At 42.1% G+C, this 25,799-nt stretch overlaps 1 protein-coding gene across 5 annotated transcripts in view; it reads left to right on the top strand.

Annotated features, from left to right (window-relative positions):
• Positions 1-25,799, top strand: part of robo1 (roundabout, axon guidance receptor, homolog 1 (Drosophila)) — a 306,786-nt gene that overhangs the window by 133,502 nt on the left and 147,485 nt on the right. The window contains exon 1 of one of the 5 annotated variants that reach the window (XM_019261848.2): positions 14,004-14,755. The exons of the other annotated variants lie outside the window; for them this stretch is intronic. Within the exon in view, the coding sequence (XP_019117393.2) occupies positions 14,608-14,755 (148 nt within the window). The 5' untranslated portion in view covers positions 14,004-14,607. Of the gene's footprint in view, positions 1-14,003; positions 14,756-25,799 lie in introns of those variants that run through there. 5 annotated transcript variants of the gene reach the window in all.

The following is a 25,799-nucleotide window of genomic DNA, read 5'->3' as shown; positions in this document are numbered from 1 at the left end:
TGAGGGGATCTGTGCAAGTTGAAATCCTTCAATGTATAGACCCAAACGCTACGTATTGAACGTATAATCTCAGGGTAGTTTTTCTTGGTTTGCAGGCTCTAACACATCAAAACAGGGGCCTCTCAGAGCCAGAGATGTTCTCACAGGCTGAAAAATTTGCCGTAATTGGAAATCAGGCTTGCTCCTGGTGAGGCTGCTCAGTTAACTACCTAAATAAATAGGATGGCCAGAGTCTGGTGTCACTGACTGCAAATAGGCCTGTTAGGAGGGGGAGAGAAACAGGGAGACAAATTGAGAGAGCGAAGACCAGAAAGACAGACAAAGAGTCAATTCTGACAAATTCAGAGTCGGAAAGATGGACGGAAGAGGAGACTTCCTGGACACCTGTAATGTTTTTATGGCAATTAAGATGTTGCACATTCAAGAAAATCCCATTAAAGCCAAGCTGTTGTGTTATTCTCCACATTATTGCCTGTCTTGATGTGTGTGTGTGTCAGACAAAGAAGCGAAACAAAGAGGGCAGGAACTGTGTGTGGGTGAGAGTGAATTTGAAGCTTTATTACCGGCCTATATTGCAGCCCAAATTACAAATCTTGGAACAGTTATTCTTGCCTCGAGATGTTACTTCAACCCCACGTTTGAGGCAAATCATCCTGTAATGATATTGCTTATTGCGAATGAGGGAAGTGATGGAAGGTAATGAATGAGGCGGGGGTACAATCCGATAAGGTGGCACCTAACTAAGTGGGTCTCTCCTTCTCAACCTTCAGCCAGCCGACCCCTCTGCGTAGACCATTATTCAAACCGTAACAAGCCGATTCATTTAGGCTGTCGGCGAGCAGAATTAGATTCCCGCTTGAGCGACCGTTGAGCAAAACATAAAGATGTTTTCCGCACCAAACATGCCACATTTACATAATTTCAGCTCGGGTATGGGCCGGCAATAATAAGTTATGATAAAACTGTCATTAGGGGCAGGAATGTGCAGGGGAAAGGAGACGCACAGTTCAAGATTAATATGGGAGCTCTCCGCAGTGCTGAAATGTCAGGGGACACAGAATAATGAGAGCAGCTTTGTAGGGATAACACACCTGTATTGGCATACACTCGCCTGTGTTTGTGTGTGTGTGTGTGTGTTTGCACATTTCAGTATGGATTCATCTGAGACTATGTTTACTGATCTGAAGGTCAGAATGTGTGGTCTTTAATGTGCATCTAGTATGTAGCCCTCTCACACGCTGCTTACTGCTTTCACAATAAGGCTGCTGCAATATCTGCTGCAACTGCTATTGCAGCATCTTGTTGTCCTCATATCTGGACATAATTTAAAAAAAACAAGATGGGCACACAGACATTGAAACAATATATAATGATTGGACATCTCGTGCTCCTTGTTTCCAGTGTCATTCATTGTCTGCTATAGAATTAGGCCCCTAAAAATGTTGTTTATAATACAGTAATGGCGCAATTAACTGTTTTTACTATTAACCACAGTTTAATGTCATTGTTTTGTAACAATAGGCTCAGTTAAAATGTCAGGAAAGCCTTTCAAAGGTACAACACCTGCATGACAGATGTTCACAATTCCCTTTTTTCATTCATTTCATTTACTAACACTCAAAGAAAACGATACACAGAAACATATAATGTACAATAAAAATCTTTAATTGCTGTATTCCTATTATAATATTCACTATTCCTCTGTAGCATGAAATATTTATTGCTAATTTGGATTTTCTGCCTACGTCAGACCTCTGCGGAGCAGCACCTGTTCTCGAAATGAGTGTAAATGGTCAGAAAAAAAACTCTTTAATTAATCCAACAAACGTATCTAATAGATGCTGCAACACAGGAGCAGATTCACAAGGACACGGAATCCGAGGTAATGCGCAATTTGTCACAGGCAATGGCTTTAAACAGTACATTAGATGGAGATCAACTTGGATTTATTCATTTCCAGAAGAGCGGTGAATGGGATGTTTGGTCATTATGGATGCTTCAGAGAGCGTTTGTTGTGTGGCCACTGCCACAACTCACACAGCTGCCCCGCCTTTAGAGGAGATGCTTTAACCCCAGGATGTAGTTTTTAAATGAATGTGTGCACTTAACAGTCGCTCCTCTGGTTTATGTGTTATTGGCTTTTGTTGTAACACACAAGCAATACAATTTCTTGACATCCTGTTATTTCGCTAAAGGGGCTGTTTCATTTATGTCCGTAAAAATGTTATTTATTTTCAGATATTTGCTTTGAAAAACTTTAATAATCCCTCTCTTCCTGCTCTCCTTCCTCAGCAGTTATCCAGATTTTTCCTGATAACGCTGAAGGCCAGTAGCCGAGCCACAGTAACTAAGGAGTGGGTGGGAAACAGTGTCACTATCACTAGGGGATTGGGGCAATGCCACAGCACAATTTAACAAAGATTAATCTCCTCCACTTACAGGGACTCGTGTGTTTATTTTTGGAGCATGTCTTTGGAGGGGGGGAGCACTTACCATGACCATTACTTTCATAACCTTTTTGTCATTAAACAACACGTGCCTGTGTGCACACGTGGACTTTTGGGCACGGGGCATTAATAATCTCAATAAAATTGTCCCTTTCAAGATATTCCCTGCTTCTTTTCTGCCCTCTCTTTTTTTCTTCTCTTTCTTGCTGCTGGTCTTGATGTGGTTTAACCTGAGTGCTGCTGGAGCATTGATGTGCTGCCTCTCTGAAGCAAATCAAACGTGGAGTCTCCGGCTGTGTCAGGGCGATCTCTCTCTTGACACAGGGCTTTATTGAAAAGGCTATAGCTCTTTATAGAGAGAGTGTCAATTTCAAGACAAAGTCAAGATGGCAGTTGCGCAGAATCCATATTTAATAGTGGCAAACGGAGCAAACACAATTGAAGAAAATCAATACTGCTTTCACGTTTGATCATACATCACCTTTCTCTGAACTACTGCTTACCTGTGTCCTTTTGTCTCCTCGAAAGCGGCTGCGGGGTCTCCAACAATGAATCGTAAACAAACACATAACAGTTCTTCTCCTCTTTGTGGTTTGTAGACAAAGAACTGTCTATAGCTGCATACGCTCATTAGAAATTGTTGTGAAAACGCGGCATTAAATCTGTCAAAGTAGCAATAGAAAAAGAAAGGGGTTTGCTCTTTCTTGTCAGCTTTCGATGCCACGCTCTCATCTATCACGTCATTACCGCAACAAAGCAGGTGAAGGTGCAGATTTAATCCAGAAGTTAATTAAATAAACAGCTGTGTGGGGAAAAAATGTCGTGAGACCTGAGTGCAAGCAAGATGGAGGCAACATTGTCACGCTGTAGACTGATGCAACTATTGCAAATACAGCTTTGGTTATTTTTAGCCATTTAAGACGGGACATTTGGGACAGGTTTGGGCTTGTTAAACTTGGGTGTGAGGTTAGAAATGATTAGGTGCAAGCAAATGATTCAGTCATATCCATATCATCATCGACTAATGCGGAGTAGGATTGTGTTTAGTCCAGCTGAGGTCAGGGTGGTATAGTCCGCGGTTCCTTAACCCTGTTCATCAGCAGGCAGCTTGCTCACCAGATGGGCCTTGAGCGCTGACAGAGCAAGGGTGAAGGATGGCTTGGAAAGGACTGTGGGAGGGTACACACATGATGACCTGTCGGGTTCTGTCACCTGTCTTTGTGCGCCTTTCTTTTCTCCATGACCCACCGCCCTCCCCTGCTCCCACTCTGCTTCAGAGGCCCACAGGTAGCAGGCAATGTTCGGTGATGAAAGGCCTCAGTAATGGATCTTTTCTATATCCAAGCCCAACTAAACTGGTGTGACAGCTCTTCCCTCTCCCCAGACTGGCTTTTTATATTGTCTCTGTCTGGGAGTGAATACATTTTGAGTGAATGAATTTCATTACAGACCCTTTTGTGTGAGTGTGCGTGCACGTATGTGTGTGTGTGTGTGTGTGTGTGTGTTCTCCCACAACTAGACATGGATTAGGTTACTTGTTTGGCCAGTTCCCAGGTGGGCTGCAGAATGTGTGCATGTAGTATATCTGTCAACAATGACCCCAGAAGAGTAGTATATGGTGATAGCAAACTCGTGTTAAATGAGAGGTAGGAGGAAAAAGCTGTGTCAGAATTCACTTAACGGGCAAACATGCACCACAACAACCGCTGCTTTCTGTTTTTTTTCTCTTTGCTGATAGAGGTGACTTGCAGCGATGGCGTTTGTGTCTATTTTCCGGGACCGTATGTTGAGATTCAAGCAGGAGAAAGCTATTCCAATGCCAGCAGGGAGATGATTGACATGGGAGCCTTCCGAGTAATGCATAAAAATGTGCCTCTGATCGCTGTTCACTCATGCAGTGGAGCATGCTGGAAAATACCAAGCTCGCCGCGAGCTCCAGGTCCCCTGTCGTCGGGCAATGTGTCCCCCCCGCCAACCCCAACGCTCAATCTGGTGTACAAGTGCCATCCCTCCCCCCTCGTCTATCTTCTACCCCCTCCTCTTTGGCACACACACACTCTGGTATGCACTGAAATTCAATCAGATGCTTAATTACATCTTAACATGGGTTCCTACCAGCTGGCTTTATTCCCCTGTTTCTGATTAAAGGGATTAGAAAAATGAAATTTAACAGTGGATTTGCATACGGCTCTAAAAGGGGCCCTGGCATGTCTGTGGCTGTCTGGCCAGTGTTTGCAGCTCTCGCTCCCTGTAGTCCATCAAATAAGGAAGGAAATACACAAGCGTGTTTCTGCCTCCGATTCTGCACAGCAGGTAGAACCAATTATGAGAGATAGACGCCTAGCCATGTCTCCTCTTTCCCCGTCTCATTCTGAATACGAGAGACGCGATAGCCTCTGACACAGTATTCAGATGCATAGATCATATCAAAAAGCAGCATAAAAGAGACACAGGGATGCGTTTCTGTGTGTTTCATAGTGCATATTTCATGGTTGTATGAGAATAAACCTTTTCTGTTGCTCATATCTGCCTGATGAATGGCATACAGAGAAACCGGGTGGCTTTAGGCTTTTTCCTAATGGGGCCAAGTAGGCCCACTATCCAAGCTGTGCAAAGAAAATGGGCCCATTAATCACAGAGCCACCGCCATCATCACCATATGATTATTCTCCTCATGTGTTAGCTAACTCCTAGCTGCACAGGAATTATTGTGACGTCCTGTGCCATTCGACGCTCTCTTTCATCCTTTTTTTCCTCAAAATAACTTGCAGGCTTACTTTTCCCAACTTAATCCGCTGTCTGTAACCGAGCTAAATCTATCCTGAGAGGAGATCTGGTTACGCGTCCACTGTTTATTTTATGCAATTAAAAAGCGATTCTGTTGGAAGTTTGAATTAAAGGGATTAAAGGCTTATTGGTCTGTCAGTTCGCAGAGAGAGAGAAAGAGGAAACACTGTAAAAGAGTGGGAAAATAAAACCAGATCGGGAAATCTGAAGGGAGAAGAGCGAAGACTCGAGTATTTACAGTATTGTGAGCTTTATGTCAGCATATACCTTAGCTATGAGGTGTGTGTGTGTGTTTACTTTGACCAATTAGTGAGTGTCCAATGCAGCCATTTTGGTATCAATCTGGGAACAAACCAGATCAATCATTAACATTTTTCTATTGATGAAGGACACAGTAATTAGTCCCAATGAAACATGAAGCATTAGCAGGAGAGAATGGGCATGAACAGAGTCAGAGCTCACAACATGAACATGAGACTCTACTGCCCTCTTTTGGAAGAGAGAGGAACATCACCTCTAACAATGTAAACTGGAGCTGCAGGTTTGTGACGGACACAATGAAAAATGAGAACACGCACAGGAGTCAACCTGAAAGCACACAGAGACAATAAAGTAATATGCATCATGTAGCCTGACAGTTATACAAGAGTTAATGATAAATACATGGATAATATACTTTGTGTTAGCATTTTGTATGCAGAATAAATCAAACTGTAACTCTGTCTTTTCCCCTGATCAGTTTTCTTTTTATTATTGCTGTCATTTTAAAAAGTGATGAGCCAGAGTCAGAGTTTCTACACTCTGCTATAGACTATTAAATCATTAAATCTGAACTTACATGAACAGTAGGTATCGGATAAGGTATGAAACCTGCACACAAAGTGACTACAGTCGCTTAAAGATTTAGGTTTGTTTGCTGTCAGACAGTGCCACCTCCTGGTCAGATGGTATACTTCACATATCCTTCCCATGATCTTCCTCACACAGCAGTGTTTGATTTACAAATCAATAAAGCCCCACTATATTTTTGTATATGAGTGGATTCCCATACAGGTTTATGATGTAAATGTGTTTTGCAGCTCTTCAGAGAGATTTTCTTGTGCATTCAATATTGTAGTTGCAACACAAAAGACAGTGAGATGCAGTTTTGTTTGAAGTGTCCCTCTGTGCAACTCATAATTTAATATTAAAGACAGTGTCATGAAACAGTGTGTATGTATGTGCAACATATGCATATACACATACACACATATTAGGACATCTGCTGAGGTTTGCAAAGTTGAGATGGAAATTTAAGTCCAGAAATAAATAAATGCAATCATAAATGTCTCCTAAAAAAAAAATGAAAACAAAAACAAAAAACACACTTTTATTCAATTTCTTGAGCTGGCTCATGTTTCAAACTTAATATTTTTTTGGTCCCGCTATATGCATCACAGAAATAGAGCAGTTCATGTTGTGTTGAACTCTTTTCTGCTTTGCTTTGCATCCTGTATGTGACTCTTTTTGGGTTTACTTCAGCAAATCAGGTCTCTGCTCCTCTCACTGTGAGTGTGTGTCTCACGCTGCTCTCTTCCACCGGATCGACTCAAGAAAGTGCTCGCCCTTGAAGCTCTTAGAGGATAGAGGCTTGTGTACATGTATATGACGTGTAAATAATTTATTCCAATCAATCCGTGGTGTAAGTGATCTTGTAGATGGAAAGCTGCTGATTTACAGATCTAATCTCGAAGGGTCAAATTCAGGACCAGTCTGCCAGGTGTCACTTCAACACCTAAGCCCTGATCTGCCTCGAGTGCCCCTGACCTCCCTGGGGTGGAATCTGTGGCTGAGATGGTTCTCCTTGATATTGACTGAATCCAACACCGCCTCCTGCTGGGCGATACTCATATTACAGCAGTTGACCTCAACGAGCACCCTCTTTACATCTGCTGTGTATTTGGCAGCTCTTTTGAAGCTTGTACGGCTCTGCTCTTGATGCTCTAACACCTTTTATATGACACCAGATGTTTCACCTGGTACTCATCACACAGTCCGGTGAACACAAACTGCTGCAGGAGGCTCTTTAGGGACACATTGAATCGGAGGCGCAGAGCATTAAAAGATGCAGATCCACAGTTATGACACTCCCATAATCATGAATGTGGCACATTTACACCGAGGGTTTTGTGATTATCACCTATGTACTTGGGGGAAAGCCAGCGCCAGTGTGTTTGAGTTCAAATGGAGCGTGGTCCCATGGGTTTTGTGTGGACTCTGCACAGTGGAGGGTGCAGGTGGCTTTAATGCAACCTCACTAAAGGGACCTCTGCAGTGATAACAGAGTGGACTTTTTTTAAGGTATCAAATGTAATTTACAACATAAGTGCTCCTGGCACTCCTCTTATTGTGTGAAATTTTGAAAGGAGGTGAACAAATTTGCCTTGGCTGTGAGCGTGAACTCTTCTGAGTGAGAAACAGAAAGAGAAAATGTATTGTCCAGGGCATTATGCACCTCCTTCAGTCACTTTAGTTACTTTCTCTTCCTTATTTGAACCTACATTATTCATTATGCATTGAAACCCAGAGTCGTGAGTGAGCATGGATGTCTGTAGAGCACATTTGCATGCGTGTATGTAAAGACAGAAATAGGAGAAGATCCATAAGGAGAGTTTGCATGTGGGACAAATGGTGAATTTGTATTTATGTAAAAGAAGAATAGGCAAACATGCACTCGGAGAGAGAGAGAGTCTAATGCTGACTGTTCAGGAGTGGTTATGGTCCAGATGGCCCTGCAGCAGCAGCAGCTGTAAATCAGAGTGTGTTGTGCGATCTGGACGATAGTGCTGCAGGCTGGAATCTCACTGCAAGGTGAGAGCGCTGACGACAGCCATTACAGGGAATGAAACCAGGGCTCTGGAGTGGAGAGCGGAGGGCGTGGAAGCAAATGACATTAGCCCCGTTTGCAGATGCTCGTATGAGTACAGCTGTTTATTATCATAAAATGGTATGATGGAAACGACAGTCTGCTGCATTCAGTCGTTCTATCTGTTTCTTGAATGTCAAACTGCAGATTTCATAAAGGATCAGTATTTTATTATAATGGCCCTTTGCACCTCCTCAGTCAGCTTCACTTTGCTCCTTTGACTTGCAATTTGAGGAAATTGACATCCATTTTTCACCCCAAAACTGCTGCAATCACAGACAATCTTCATGAAAGTGTGCACAGAGGCTAAATTATAGGCACACAAATGTTATTTCCAGGAAGTGTGTGAGCGAACACGAACAAATGACACATTTTATTTTGACCGAAATGTGTAGCTACACTTTTTCTTCCCCCCGTCTCTTTGCAAGTGATCACATGTGCACACGTTAACCTTCAGCTGTGCTCCTCCCCGTGGCCTCTCATTGATTGCAGAGTGGTGTTATATGTGTGTGTGTGTATATGGGAGAAGGCGGATAGGAGGCTGGAGGTGTGGGTGGGACAGTGGTGTTGATTGAGAGGGTCATCGTAACCTGTCCATGCAAAGAATGCCGGGTGTGGTCCTGTTTATCATCCTTCATACATGCCGAACATAACTCACTCACAGCAGGGGCTTTGCAGCAGATGCATTAATATGTTGTTTTTTTTCGAAGACAGGACAGCGTTACTGCATGCACACACTCGTGGATCCTGTGCTCAGCTGTATTTACAACCTGTAGATTAGATGTCACTGAGCTGTGTGTCATGCAGTAATTCTTAGCTCGGGTCGACGCCCCATCTCTATAAATGTGGATGGATTCTGATTTCTCTCTGCATTCTTAAGGCTGAGACAGTAATGAAATATGAATCGCTTGAAACTCTGGTATGTAGGTTGGGAAAAAAAAAATCTGTCATCACACTGTGTCAGTGTTCAACCAGAGTCCTGATGGCTAATTTATGCTCCATCTGCCTTTCTCCGAATCACTATAATTAAAAGTCTAATCAAATGAAGTGAAAAAGACACACTCTGAGTGATTGCGTCGCAGAGTTACAAAAGCACGTTTTCAGATTGACCTTGTTTGATTAAAGAAATGTGGGAAGTTGAACGTTAAGTTGCTGTAACAGATTAGCAGCTCCCCAGAGTTTCATAACACTCTCATAAAAGTCTGAGCGGACGAATGAGGTGGAAAATATGGATGCTGCTGACTTCAAAGAATAGTTAAGAGATACTTTTATTCTCCGTCTTGCTGAGAGTTGGATGGGATGATTAGTACCACTCTCACGTCTGTCTGTTAAATACGGAGTGACAGCCAGCTGTCAGTTAGTAGCTCGCCTGTCTAAATGAAACAGAATCCACCTACCAGCACCTCTGAAGCTCAGTAATTAACGTGCTATATCTCATGTGTTTGAGACTGTGTGCCTGTTTCAAGTCTTTGTGCTAAGCTAAGATAACCAGCTGCAGGTTGTAGCTTCATATATTTGCACAGTGGAGTGCTATCAATCTTCTCATGTGACTTTTAAGTTGTCAGAGTAGGACCATACTGTGTTGGTGGTGTAATAAAGTTGTGAACATTAGAAAAACAAATGAACAGTAAGGCTCGTGCCACAGATTAACAGCTACTGTTCTCAGATTAATATCACCTTCAACAAAATATTGAGCAGATATGCTCGAATGTGTTTGTCGTTATAAGTTAGAGGTGACCTTCTGTGGGTGACTTGACTGTCTCTGCTGGACGTTCACCGTTATTTATTGAGTATGAAGTTTTCAAAAAGACATCTCTGACTCCATTTCCCATGGTGCGGCTTACTTTTCTATTTTTTCCTGCATGTGTGAGTGACAGAAAGTGGGTGTCAGTCGTCCCCCCCAATCCCCAAATCTCTAAATCCCTTGCTGTGCTCCAAGCTGTGTACTAATGTCCAGTCCTCCGCCTGCTCATCCCTGCTGGGTGTCTTTGTACCACCCATCAACCCTGCTGTCAAATCACATTGGCAGAGCCAAGAAGGGGACAGAATGCAAGCTTCATAAACACCATACTGACACGGGGAGAGAGAGAGAGAGAAACAAAACACAGAGGGGATGTAATTTTCAAGGCTATATGGTGACTGAACTGTGAGAGATGCGTGCTATCAGACACTGCCACGCAATAATCTTCAATTACGTTTTTCTCTTTGTCAGCTTTCTGCTTGGCAGAAAATAAATATTAAACTCTGGAGTAATATTGTTAAATCTGAAGTTTACAAAGAAAGTGAAATAATTACAAGTTATCTAAAGAAATAAAAAAATCATTCTTCCACTACCTTGATCAGACTTTATACATTTAACCGCACAAGGTCGTGCAGAGAATATCTCCTGGCTTGTACAAGCGATATATATATATGTGTGCTGAACATCATTAGGCAGCAATTTCCAGCCAGAACACATAGATTACAGTTGCTCCACTTAAACATAAGTGCAGGGATATAATGCTAATACTAAGCATTTTAATACTTTTCCAAGCATAAGCATTTTATCATGCTTGGTCCTCGGGGTAGTCATTTGATCAGAGGTTTGGAGGAGTGCAAGAGTGAGCAGTTGTTTGAGGCACATTGCTGCAAGTCCGTAGCTGCACCGAACAGTCAGGTGAAGGGTAGAGGAGGAGGCAGCTGGTACACAGTGTGTGTTTTGATAGTGTTTTTTACTCTCTGAATATACTGAAGTCCCTGGAGACTCCTGCCAAGGATCCCAATGAAGAATGTGTCACAGGAGTTTAGCCTCCTCTGCATCTGAGGTTAACGTGGGATAAGGCCTGGAAATGTCGAGGAAAGAGGTTTTTGAAGTAGTTCTTAAAGGGGTAATTGTGCATCGAGTCTTACACCGGGATTTGTGACAAAGGTGAAGAAGGGACGTTCGTATCAGAAATGCCGAAACATGTTACCATGCAGAATTAAAGCTGCATCAGCCAAGGATAATTGTGCCTCATCCTTGCTTTCACCCCTTCGAGGCAGTTTTCGTAAAGGCTCAGTGCGGGGCAGCTTATACATATTACTTTTCGCCGTCCGCATACAAATTGAAAGATACCACATGCGTTATTGTTGACACAAACACCCGAGAGCATGTAGAGGATGACAAGATAAGGCAGAGGTTTGACCCTGTGGAGCGTTTCAGCTGCTAAAATGTGCACAGGGCCTGTGATCCCTGAAGACACAAAGTGAATTCTGACATAAATGGAGATAAACAAGTTTAAAGATGTGCAGGAGATCAACACGGCGACACCAGAGAAGACTTTATAAGATCAGGAGGAGCAGAAATGACAAAATGTTTGTCAGATACTTCATGTTGCCCTTTTTAGATTGCCGGTTAAAAGTTGAGTGAAACTACATGTATCTTGGCACCACTGTCGTGGTAACCAGCTGTGAGATTACCCATAATTTTAATATTATTATTATAATTAATGAGAAAAACTGCCAGACCTAGTCACCCTGTGCAATTATGTGAGTGAGTTTTAGCCATTTGTTATCCAGCGTGGATGTGATTTATTTCTGTGCTGTTTTAATTTTTACCACACAGCTGTGCAGCTTTTTTTTTTTTTTTTGCCAACTAAAGTTAGATTATGATGTATATTTCACACACAGCAGCCACACCGAGCCAATAAATTACATCTGGAATAAATGTTTATGCATATTAGAATTGCATAGGTTGTTGTATATTAATCATCATATCTGAATAGGTAAATAATACATTTGCTGAGAAACGACCAAACGGGAGAAATTTGAATTGTAAAGCAGGAAGAAATCATTTCACGTGTGTGAAGCTCAGCTGGTGTCCAATGAAATATGAGTTTCACATGTTGACGCTTGCTTCTCTCTGATGCAGAAAACAAAAGAGCGTGACTTAAGTCCATAATAACTGCGCAGAGAGCTGACGTGATCATCTTTACTCAATGCTTAACCTGACAAAGAGTTATTCTTGTTTGTGCTGAGCATGTTATCCACCCTGAGTAAACGTGAGGCTAATCTACATACAGGTTACGTGTGGACGGTTTCTAAATGCTGTTTCTGTTGTAACTTCCCACGCCATTTACTCTTCCTGCATACAATTTGCATTGCATTGTCCAAGTCTCTGAGCAGTTGGCATTAACAGTGACATTTAGCAGGTAGTAGCAGTGTTAGATTGGCGTCCTGAGGGGTTGAAGTGCCCTGTCCTCACTGCAGTGGTAATTATTCCAGAGGCCTAATCATTAGAGAGCTGTTTTAATCAGACTTCCATCAGTGGCTAATGTAACGCAATTAATTACATCTCCAAGAGCATGGTCCTTAAGGGCCACTACATCAGGATTACATGTCTGACGAATAGGGACAGTTTTGTAGGGCATTGTCCACATTATTCAACAAAATAAGACAATCAGGCGATCAGACTTAATTCAAAACTAATACATGTATTTTATAACAGCTTACAGTAAAATACCGGCACACAAGTCAATACACAGATTTATGTTTTCTTCTTCTTCGACCTCACACGCTGTAAATTTATTTGGATTACGTCGTGTTTGTTTCATTTAGCAGTTTAGACTCTGTAATGGCGTTTTACACCACAGTAATGAAGGGCGTGCAAGGGAGAAAGGGCGGAGGTGCTGCTGACACTTCCAGTTTCCCACGTTAACCTGCACTCACCTGCCTCCTGACAGTCCGGGCAGGCGCAGGAAACGAGCGGTGTAACTCTAAACCCAGACTTGCTGAGCTTGTTTTTTTTCTTTTCTCTCTCTCTCTTACAAAAATAGGCTTTGTGGTATGCGTGTGTGTTCTTGCAGTGTGTGTACTGTCTATGTACTGTATATATGTGCATTGTATTAGACACAATATGATGCAGCTGTAAGATCCTCCCACAAAATTACCACATCCGGCTTTTTTCCCCCCTGAAAAATGTCTTGCAGGTGCTATCTTGTAAGCTCATTCAATTTTTATGTCGTTCAACGGACCAGTCACTCCTGAATCAGCCTAAAGTTGTTTCATCTTACTATTTCAGTCAAACTGGCATGCAGTACAAGTGCTATCATGCTCATCACACATGAATACTATATAATTTATCTTAATTTGAAAGAAACCACTTCGACTTCTTCATATTGTATCACGGTGTAAACGTTCAATTGTTTTATGAAGCTGAAAGTCTTTTCTAAACTGTGCTGCAGGTATCAATTTGCAGCAATTACAGGCTGAATGTCGCGCACACATAAACACCCAGTCGAACTGGTCTGCATACTTGTCTATACAGGTGCATGTTGGGTAGGTCGGTCGGTTGGGCATGCAGGTACAACAGTTTTTATTTTGTTTAAATGGAGCATTAGATTACAGTAATCCTGTTTTACTAACACACACACACACACACACACACACACACACACACACACCTACACACCTATTCGTGCACAGGTTACAACCGTCAAGCTGTGCGGTTCTCCACGATGAACATACTCATGAACGAGCATCATGAGCAAAAGCGAGAGCCGTTGCACTTGAGAAATTGCTATTCACACCCCCCACGCTTGTCTCACTCAGTCTCTCTCCTCCATATCTCCCTCACTCCCTCCCTCCCTCCCTCCTTTGCTAGATGTGCTCTGTCTCTCTTCCTCTCTCTCTCTCTCTCTCTCTCTCTCTCAGACGTGCTGTTGACAAAGTCAAGGCTGCTCTGTAGTGAACTGATCTCTGTGATTTATTCCGTATTTTTATATCAACACTGCCTCATGTGATCTGGGACGAGTGGTAGGTGGACGAAGAGAGAGAGAGAGAGAGAGGGAGAGAGGGTGGGGGGGGTGGGTGAGGACACACATGCGTTCACACACACTCCAGGACATATTCACTCATTCAGTCAGTGCCTGGTGCGGGTGACAAGAGTTGGCTGCTGCTGCTGGATCAGTGATGTGTCCCCATCAGTGTCACCGGTCCACACTGTGACCCGAACAACTTGTGCTCTGCAAAGAAGGTTGGAAACAATTTGCTTCTTTCTGTACTATCTCTGCTCATGGGAGCTGTTACTACTGAGCTCACTTTGAGGATTTGACCAGGACTGCAATAAACACCTCCCTAACTCCAAGAGGCACTGAAGAAGAGGAAGAGGAAGAGTGCAGAGAGAGAAAAGAAGAGCAGATCAATATTTCAGAGTGAACCTCCAGAAATCCAGGCTTACTTTGCCTGTCTACCAATGCTGGAAATACGGCCAGTCTGTGAAGCTGTTGCCCTCAGAAGGATAATTCCAATCTCCCAGGAGGCGGAGAGCTGTCTGCGGTGAGTGTGTGACCCCTCTGGGGCTTCAGTGTCGTGGCCCAGGGCTAACGCTCCAAGGAAAGCCGAGCGGGAGGCGGACGTGTTGTTGTTGTTTTGGATTTGTCCATACAGCTGTGTGAGATATGTGTGGGACGGTGCTCCCCATGCCCTTCCACTCTCTGCTGTAGCCCTCCGATGCAAGCTTCGGAGGCAGGCATGTCCGGCGGGTGGATGCCCCTGCTGCTGCTGGTGTTGCTGGCGGAGGTGCTGAGTGGATGCTGTTTACCAGGGGACGGCTCGGGAAAGTACAAGGGAAGCTGGAGGTGGAAAGGTGACAGGAGCCGTGAGTAACTCCTCCTCCGTCTACTGCACTTTACTCACTCTTCCTCTTCTATTCTTTCTCTTCTTCTATCCCTCTTGTATTTTCTTCGGCTTTACAACAAGAACAACACAGTCGAACATCTTTTCTTCTTGTACTTTTACTATTCATTTCATTCCCTGGACTCGTCAAGTAAGATCCGAGAAGCACTAAACACTGTGTGCCACTTTGATTACTCTGGTTGCTATTGGAGTCTCAGCTCATTTCTCTGAGGCACCTGGATACGAGAGTGAAATAAATCGTCTATATGAGGCCAGCAACCTTGGCCTGTGTTGCCAGCTTTAAGAGGTATCAATATGGACACAATTGTGAAAGTGCCTCTCTGCTGTTGGATATGCTGCGAGTTCGTAGTTTATTATCCATCTCCCTGCGCTCCTCTTTCTCTCCGCATCACTCTAATATTCCTGTATGAATATCTCTCAGGGTCTCATTCGTAGTCATTAATTGATCAGTGTTGAGTTGTAAAAAGCTACTCAGAGTGATGGGGCTGCCTATTTCCTCAGAGTAAAAGCCGGGTGTAGCTCTGAGTGAGTTCATTATACATGCTGACACATAAGTGCATGGATGTTGGAGGCAGAGAGGATGTTCAAATGAGCAGAGAGCTGCGGTTGATTCAGGACATAGCTCCTGTCCTCGGGCTTTTGACTGTGGGGCTAATGGGATTGTTTGGCATGCCACCACTGCTTGACGCTGAGTGATGGAGTGGGGAGTGTGTCCCTTTGTGTCCGTCCCCTCTGTGGAGGTTAAAGGGAGATCGCTATCTTGATACCGTTCCAAGATTAAATGACTGAAATGGGATGGAGGAGGCACTAAGTCGACGTAAAGCAGGTCACTCGCCTTTCAAAAGGAGACGTGAGCTTGTCTCAGGGTGGCATGAAAAGTGATCTCTTTGACATGTTTGGATGGCAATGACACTGGAAGGCTTGAGTTTGGTGATATATTTAGTATTTTCAAGATACGCTTGCTAATTTTGTACAAAGTACAATAGTGGTTTCGAGTTCCACAGTTTCTTCTCAGCTCACTGGTAATAATGTTTAACCCAACACAGCTCGGAGATGAGTTTCACTCAACTGGGAGGAAATGCACTAAACCAAATCATGGATTCTAAGGTGTCTTTAAATGCCTAGATTGTTTTTCATATTAGAAAATATTCCGTCTGGATTTCTGTAAGGCAGTGACTAAGTTGGAAGTTGATATGCGAGCTATGTACGCAAATCTGCACCACTTCTTCAAGCCAGCTTTTTAGAACGTACTATGTCATGTGTAACTTTGATTTGTGGCTGAGGGAAAGCGAAATTTACTGCTTAAAGCTTCAGCTTTGTTACATATTTCAGAGTTGTTCTATACTCTAACCCCAACCTCTGCTCTCGTGCACATGTTCAACAATCAATTTTATTGATCACTTGTGCGTTTATACAGCAGGAGTAATAAATTCATGGTGTAAATTTATTTTACCCGCTCCAACACCTCTTGTTGAACCCGGAGACTCATGAATATTAATATGCAGTTCCAGGTTTAACTGAGTCACCATTCACAGTGTGCGGTTCTGCTCTGAATCCAGGAACACTTGCAATGCAATGCAACTTTAACTGCTCCGTGTTTTCAACTTTGTTACTCAGAGCTGCTATGATCAAAATTTCAGCATCAAAATACTACATATATATATGAAGGTGGGTAGTTCTGCAGCCCTCATCCTCACTGTCCTGGTTTTCTCCCACAACTCTCAGCAATCAGTTTCCAGAGGCAGCAGTAAAAATAGTGGAGCAGCTAAAAGGCCGGATATTTCCCTGTGGAAAGTGTTGAGGTGGAGGGCAAACCAGAGAATATTGGACTTCAGGTGGCCAGAAACTCCAAATAAATGCTATAATGTTTCTCCATATCTGTAAATATGAAAGCGATATATCACTGTTGTGTTTACAGCTTGTTCTCGCGGCCCCAAAATGGCCAACAAATCAAATATTCCCACAATATTTGATATTTTGATGTCAACCTCAACATTTCTGTATGTAACTTTTGATGCGACCGAACAATTATAATCGTTTTTTATGTCAGAGCGTCGTGTTATTCTTTTCTAATCTTTTCACCTTAGCACAAAATATAAGATGCTTTATCTAAAAGTGAAAATGTTACCTTTGGGTTTATCTAACTTTTGGATACTGAATGTGGGACGCTGCAATCTGCACACAAAAGTTCCATTTGGCAGCACACAGAGAATACAGTGATATGCATGAAGGCAGCCTGCTGATTTGAAGTGATAATGTCACCAGCTATTATTTGCTACCTGTGACTAAATCTTTTCTTAGAGCCATACGAGGCAGAGCTCCACTCTCTGACAAAGCAAGATTTAGCACTTTAATAGTTCATGTACCAGGCACATAAGCTCTCTGACATCTCACCCACACCTGCACACATGCAAACTGGCCAATACGTGAACCCTCAGAAGACTTAGGATACATAAAGCAGGATTTCAGTGTGTGTGAGTGTGTGTGCACATGTGTGCGTTTCTGTGTGAATATGGATGTGTGAGCTTGCCTTCGTGATAAATAAAATATCACATCATCTATTTTTAGCGACGAGTTGTCTCCTCGAGTCCAAGCGGATTAGAAATGTCCCTCTGTGCAATAATTTCCATAACGTCTGAAACTTTACTCTCTGCTCTTCACATGTTCTCTTCCTTCTTACAGTTTCTTGAACAAATTAACTCAGGAGTGGTTTGGTTTAGTGTTGCTGCAGGTAGATTGACTGACCTCCTTTCAAAATTACATCATCATTTATAATTAATAACACATATTTACAGTATTCATGCATAAATATGAGCTCTGGTCCAGCTTTTACTTGTACATCCACAGAGCAAACAGCAGCCCCCATGCTGTTTGCTGAGGTTTTAGTTCTTCTCGCTGACATGGCCTCATCCTTATGATGGATGAGGGAGATTATAGGATTCATGGTTGATTTACTATGCTCTGGATGCTAAAAGAAGCCGCAAAAATATGACCGGCTGCCTCTCAGAATTAAATCAAGAGTTGTTTCAAATAAGCGTTTTTCATGGATGCAGTTTAAAATCTGGATATCTTTGCTGCTTATGAATGCAAGAAAAGTCAATAAAGATGTGGGCAGATTGTGTTGTCGTTTGTGGTTTGCATGACAAAAACAGTCTAGAAGGCTGTCATGACAAATTATCTAGCCATGTGTCGTTGAAAGTATGTTTTACCTTCGTACAGTAGGTTTCGCTTTCAGCCTGGATAAGTCTGAGGTTTCGTTTGTCTGAATTGATGAGACCTCCATGTGAGCAAGTTTGTGTTTGTTTACAACTGCACCAAGTTGTATCGTAGTATATACAGTAGTAGCGTGCATGAATTATTTTCCATGGGAGTTAAATATGCAGGGATATGAACTCGTGTATCCAATAGATGGCAACAGCGACATACAGCCTGGTTGGAGTTGGAGGGAATGAGTGAATGCTAATGGGCTGTGGACTGAGTCCTGTGGTTTGGGTCAGAGGCCAGATGGAGTCCAGACAGTCTTAACCACAGACACTCTGTCATCAGAAACATAACCCAAACCGGCAGACCTTCTCCGGCATGTAAGACAATTATTACACATGCATGTAAGAGGAATGTGTTATCTAGGATGGATCCCATGAGCATCAGGACCAAATCTTTCCTTCTACTCTAAGATGTCCACCATTTACATTTCCACATCTACTTTTTGGCAACATCTAATCTTATCTGATTTTAAAAAGGCGCTGAAACAAAACTAATTCACTATTAGAGGTGTTAATGAGCGCCAGATGTTTTCTTCTGTTTCATTTTGTACTTTCTCTCCTTCACCTTTCCCCTTTTCTCTCTTGTCTCTCTCTCTATCTCTGAGGCTTCAGGAGGTTCAGACTTTTTTTTAAATTAGGTGAGAAAGTTACTGCACGTCACACACAAAGTCTGGAACAAGGCTGTGGAAGGTCGGGTAGTGTTGTGGCGGACAGCGAATGGGGAGAATGTGGAGAGGTAATCAGGGCACGCTTTGGGTCAGTGTCTAAATATTTATCTCACCGCTGTGAATTAAATGTGTATATGTGAGAAATAGTTTTATATGAAGCTATAAGAAATGGAATGTGTGTGTTTCACTTCCATAGAAGGCAGTAACTAATAATACATGATCTAAGATGTTTTCTGGCTACTTTTCGCTCACTTTACAGTGCTGCACAGTAAGTTGCTCTGTAAATTTTTTATGGGTATTTTGTGAAGAGACACAGTTCTTTTGGTGTTTGGTGCATTCACATAAAAGAAAACAAGCCTGCGTGCTGTGAATTATGAGAAGAATTTAAACTTTTTAAGAGGAGAGGAGTGAAAAAACAGGTGGACACTGTGATCAGACATGGTCCATAAATATGAGGTTCTGACAGAGTGAAAGCACAGGGATCCAGGATTCTGAGGATATGTAAGGTCAAGGGTCATTAAGAGCTGAGGCAGGTCTTTAGAGGTTAAAAACTCAAATGGTGCCACTCCTTCCACTCCTTGATGTTTTATTTCTCGTCTTTCACGCCACTTTCACTTCAAGATTTTTACAGGCAAATGTTTGCTCATACAAACGGCCTGGTTTCCACATCTGGATCGGAGACATATAAAATGACAAATAAAATGAGCTGGAAAAAAAAAAACACATGCTTCTACTTCTACTCTGACGCCATTCTGGGCCTTTCCGTAGGCATTCATGCTGAAAACTGTAACACATTTGCATAACAGCATGAGACCGCGTTCATACACAGTTTGAAATATTGATAGTGGGGATGATATTAAGTGGCTGCCACTTTATTTATTTATTTGTTTGTTTCAAATTGGCTACTGGGTGGCATAGCAGACCAAACAGAAGTTAGACGATAACTGTTAACAGACTACATGATGAGTCAAACTGATTGTAAAGAACAATGCATGATGGAAACGCCATTTATTATAACCAATGTGGCGATTACTGTGAAATTCTTGTCTGTAAATGTGTTGTTGAGGAGTGAAATATTTAGTTTAGCTGATTTTTTAAATAAAAGAACCTGGAGCTGAAACATGTGTCGGCTGTATCGTTTAATTGTGTGAAGCCGGTGAGGGATCATGTTTATTGCTGCACGAGTGAATCATACTGGTTGGCCAGGCTTTCTGCACTCAAGGAAGCGTCTCTGTACAGGCTGATGTGAACCTGTTTGCCATGTTTTACCTACGTGGTGAAGATTCTTATTAGAAAGTGATGAAAGACTGCCTGTATCAGGAGAGAAATATGGTTGCCTACACCCTCAGCGGTGTAGTAAGCGGTGACAGAAAGTGAAGAGATTTGGTCGTAGCAGAGTGTTTATTTGATTAACACTAGATTATGATATGATTATATAGTGAATGCATAAAGAAAGTTTGCTTATATACTGAGCCCTTGTTGGCTGCTCTGTCTTCACTCTGTGCTCCAACTCATCCCGATTGTGATTGATCACCTCCTCCATGCTTCACAGTGGGAACCACACATGCAGACACAATCCATTCACCTTCTCTGTGTCTCAAAAAAAAAAACAGTTGGAACCAAAAATCTCAAATTTCCACTGATCTATCACAAACAATTTTTATTATTCTTCTTGATCTTCCTCAGTACTGTGTGTCTGCTACTTGAACTCACCCTGAGCATTTATGTGGGCTCTGAGGTGATTTCTGAGGCTGGTAACTGTAACAAACTTTTCCTTTGCAGCAGAGAAAACTTTTGGTCTTCTTTTCTTGGGGCAGTCCTCATTAGAGGCAGTTTCATCATAGAGTTTGAAGGTTTTTGCAGCCGCTGACTCAAAATTCTTGAAATGTTCTGCACTGACTGACCTTTATGTCTTACAGATATCATAAAGATGATGGACTGTTGTGTCTCTTTACTCAGTCTAGCTGTTCCTGCCATAATATAAATTACTACAGTAGCCAAATAGGTACTGCTACCTCTGAACATCACAACTGATGGTTACATTAAGGAGGCACTAATTAACTTGTGGCAAGGCAAACCTATTAATTAGACTCCTGATTTTTATTTTACCACATGTTTTATTTCATAATCTGATATATTCAGTTAATTATATATATTAAGAAAATTATTTAAAAAATGAGAAGGTGTGTATTTACTGTATTTAGGTCTCTTTAGCTTCATGTGTTCTGCCATGGTTTAAAAGAAATACCACATTTTTGCATACACATTAAAATATTTGTTCGTTTGACAGAATGAGTTCAATTTAAACAGTCTGTCAGCTCTTTCATTACCATTTTTGCTGATGAGACAGCTTCTCTTTTGGTTTCCTGAAATACACACTGTAGAGCACTCAGACATAAATGCATATAGGGCAGGCAGTCTGTCTGGCCGACGGCAGCAAGGTTTACCATCCAACCACAGCAAAGACAGGGCAAGCTGTTCGCCATCCCAGCACAAAAAAAAAAAAAAAACGTCTGGAGCTTCTGTTTCTACTTATTTCACTAATGAAGTGGTAATTACAGGAGATGCCTCACACCTCCAGAGAGCTGAACATCTTTACACTCAAGCACTCTGTTGTTATGTTCACTTTCATCACAGCATTGACCGGAGGCATCCTGGCTAAGAGTTGCCCAAGTGGAGGTTTATGAGCCACACAAGCAGATATGGCTGCTGCTGCTGGTCAAATAGTAGTTGGGGAATTGCTGCTTTGTGACTTGCCCATGGACTAATTTGATGTGATCACAGATGACAATTTTATACAATTTTAATTTAAAACAAAACTTCAGAGTTGCGACTTTTATTTGAAGACTTGCGTCATTGTTTTTTAATGCCTTGTTCTTTTTTTTTTTTTTTTTTTTACAATCCTTGAGTTTATAGAAGCTTTTTTAAAGCAGCTCAGAGTGAACAAAAACATACTTTCCCCCACAATATGTTTTTTGGAAATCAGCTTAATAACTATTGCAATTCTGCCTTCCCGCTTGGCTGCTGTTGTGGCATATCCACATCAGTGTAAGCAGAATCCAGCTGTGTCAGTGGTTGGTCTTCCATGGTGGGAAGTGAGACGGTCTTTGCATCAGCATCCCTTCGTCGCTGACACAGCATTTGCACACATCATTTCCTCACAACAATCCCCAGCTCTGTCTACCAGCATCAGCACGGTCATGATGGAAATACATTTTCTGACAAAACACTGGCGAGCTTGTGTTTTGCATCTGTGTGAAGATATTCGAGCCATCTGGTTCCACAACACAGACGGAAAGGAGATTTTCTTTGGGTTCGAAGGCGACGTCAGTTGGCATCATCGGAGGGAATGCAGAATCCAAAGTTGAGTGTAGATTACACTAAAGCTAAATTGAGCTTCGTTCTCACCATATGCGTCAGTCTCACATGTAACTGCAGAAAATTACACCTCAAAGTATTCAACTCCCAACAGGTCCACGTGAAAGTCTTTGTTTGTCTTTTAACATTTTTCAAAGTAGCTGTAAATAACTGCTGGAATGAGACGCTGTTGTCTGTCTGAAAACAGAAATATATTGCTGACTTTTATGAGTGCAATGCGAATAGGAAAACAATAGGGGGAATCACCCACAGCTTATGACTCAGTGAGATGGCCGGCCATGGCAGTCGCACTAATCAGCACTAATGAAGACTGGCAGAGGAGCCTCACATCATAAAACCTAAAATGAACTCTTCTAATTAATTTGCTAATTGGGAATCTGGAACGAGACAAGGTCAGTGTTATTATACTGAACGGCCTCTTTGTATCTTCATTTTGAAAAGAGTGTGGGTAAAAAATGGCCGGCGATTATCTAAAGTGGCATAAATTTGATCATTTGGCATTTCTTTTCTCTCGGGTTTTGAATTGTGTTCGCACATTGTTGTATGCTCTCACTCACTTATGCGCTCTCTTCTCTAATACTGGAAACAGACTTAAATCCAGCACTGTTGCAGCATAAAAATGAAGCAGCACAGAAACAGTCTGGCACCACTTGAAGGCACTATTGGACATATTACCACCAGATGTCTGACACCGTGGCATTCGTTTCCCCCCCTACTGTAGCCCTCCTCAATGCATGAATGTAACAAAAATGTTGTTGGTGCCTTGTTTGATTTACAGTGCTGTGGATGTGCTGCAATAAAGGAACAGTTGCATTCGGCGTTGTATTGTCTGCAACCACTTTTTACAATCTCATCTTTCAAGGACTGACGAGTTTCTGTGGAATGAAAATGCACTTGAACACACAAACAGATGGTAATGTAATACCCTGCGCTGTAGCACATCAGTCCATAACCTAGCTGCGATCCGGCAAGTCACCTGCCGCTAATAAATCTGGCTGATTTTGTGTGGTGGAGGGGTGACAGAAGGGGAGGGGAGTGGCTGTACGAGGCCTTGACAGGAGGTGTGGAGAGTTGCACTTTGTCTTTTGTTGCATTTCTTCCCTTTTTCGGGATTTACGATCCGCTTCTCACAGCCTCTGGCTTTGGCTTTCCCATGTGTCATACGACACCGCTGCTATTGCGATCAAAAACCATCATGTCCGAGAAGAAGCCCATTGCGAGGTTTATTTGACACTAGTAGTTCTTGGAAAATGCTTAATAATATATTATTTCTCTGGGGTGATGTCAGCAGCTATATATATATATATATATATATATATATACACTGTATCTCTAAACATCAAAAGAAATGCTTTAATTTGTCCGTGAAGATGATCGTGACAGCCGTGTAACACAATAAGAGACAACAACAGTTGGCATAATCACACTTTGAGTAATTGTGACGGTGGGGAGCATGCTAAGATAACAAACAAGACGATACACAGTCCCCATATGAGGTCACTCTTGATTTAATTTCCATATAAATTATAGATGTGGATATCACAGCTGGTATCCATCCATTTCCACATAACACTCTGTAGCGTATGACTCATCCTGCAGTCTGTAGGCTGTATGCAGAAACTCTGTGCTGTCTTCACAGACGCAGACTAATTTATCTTACATTGATGATAATCACAATAAAAGTTATATGAAGTAGAAGGTTAATAACTATGTTGAAGGATATATAATTCTCTCTGACAAGATTTTGTGCTGAAATGAGTTGGGGCAAAAAGCGTAATGAAATATTTTGAATTATTTTATAACCTATAATTATTTCGTCATGAACACCCCCTGGCAGGATATCAGGTGCAAACAAGCCTTGATTTAGTGAAGTGACAGTTGGAGGGATTGCACGTAAGGACCTTGTTTTAAAGGTTAAATTTAATATTTGACAGAAGCCATGCATGGTATTATTCAGTTCTTGTCATTTTCTTATCTTGCAGGGGTGTTTGGCTTGATATCTTTTTTTCTTAAATCCTCTGGACATTTTCAAAAAACTGACACTTGACTGCTTTACAACTGCTTCCCTGAATTCCATGGCCGTAAATGTGTGGGTTAACCTGTCAGAGAAGCAGACGGTGAGTTCTCACATTGTAAATCTTGATCCAGACTTCATCCTGAAGACTCAACTTGCCTTAGGTGATACAGAGTACATTTCCCTCACCCTAAGCCTTTTTTTTTTTTACTTGACAACCTAATGAATTTCATTTCTGTATATGTTAGCACGTCATTTATCTTTCTTTTAGCGTAACTATCCTGCCAATGCCAAAGGCGTTCTTTTAACAACAGACGAGACCATGAATGGGTTTAATCTCAGCTGGCTTACCAACAACTTCTCTCACATGCCTTTCTGGTGACTCAGTAGATGTTTGAAACACTGATCCCTGCGTTTTCTGGCCTAAAAATGATATCACAAATTGTGCATGACTGCTTGACACACTTGAGAAGTGCCAAACTATCCCTATCCAGTGTCACATAGACCAAAATCAAAGCCACGCCACAGGCTTGCTGACATTTCATCCTTTCCCAGATGTAAACTGCTGTAACTAAGAACAACAAAAGACGAGACATGCTCGTCATGTTAGCCTGCAAATTTGGGCCGCCTTTTCTGGTCCCATTGTGGTCTCACCAACTACTGTAGACACATCTGTGGACACGTTGCAAAGAGCACTAAGATGCTGGCACAGTCTCAGCTACCTAAGCTGCCACTATTGATCTGGCTGTCTACTGAGATTGTTAGCTTTCCCTGAGAAACTGGCTGCATGCCTGCAATGTTCTCACCACACATCTTCTCAGAGCCTCATTTCCATCTCCTCTAATCAGAACTAGGCATATTGAGAGCACAAGTTGGTTTATCTGCACTCTCTCATTGGACTGTGAATAGTTGGTGTGTGCTCCAGTAAATTAGCATACACATGTTCCTCCCTGACAAGCAGCAGTCCGTGGTGGAATGAGGCTGTGTGTGTTTGTAGACATAGGGAGAGCGAGAGGCTGGGAAAGGGAGATAGCGCCTGCTGTTTGTTCAGTTTGCTTGACTTCAGATCAGATGGTGACTGAACTGTGACACAGGCAATCACAGAAAAATGAACATAATCATTACCTTGAAGTCATTACTAAACCGCTGTGTGCAAAGTACCTTGTCTGCGTGTTTCTAAACAACAACCAGAGAAGAGCTCTGGACCAATTATGGATGAGATTTTGCAATTTGAGCACTGTAGTTTCAGGCTCGGCCATTATAAGATGACTGTGAGTGGAATTCTTTAGAAATACTCACATGTATAAACCTGACAAGAAAACTGTAGCTATTTGTTGGCTCTATATTTCTAGCACTTTTGCAATTTTAGTTGGTCAGCCCACTTCTTTGGACAACAGGGTTCATTTGCAAAAACAGATATTCATCCATCTGACCATCCGTTTTCCATAACTACTACTTATCCTTATCCCAACTGGCATTGGGAAAGCAGTGGGGTACACACTGGACAGATATCTTAATTTTTATTTGTTTTCCTGAATCAGGTTTTTGTGCATTTCAAGGAATGTCAATGAAACATACATCCATAGTCCCCAGAGGATGAACCCAACTTACTTTGAACTCCTGACCTAGTGTCACCATGAAGATGACATTTTTACATTACATTACATTACATTGCATTTAGCA

The sequence above is a fragment of the Larimichthys crocea genome, chromosome VII (assembly GCF_000972845.2).
Source record: "Larimichthys crocea isolate SSNF chromosome VII, L_crocea_2.0, whole genome shotgun sequence".
NCBI lineage: Eukaryota > Metazoa > Chordata > Actinopteri > Sciaenidae > Larimichthys > Larimichthys crocea.
Note: the sequence above shows the minus strand (reverse complement) of the source record. Positions and strands in the feature narration are given on the sequence as shown.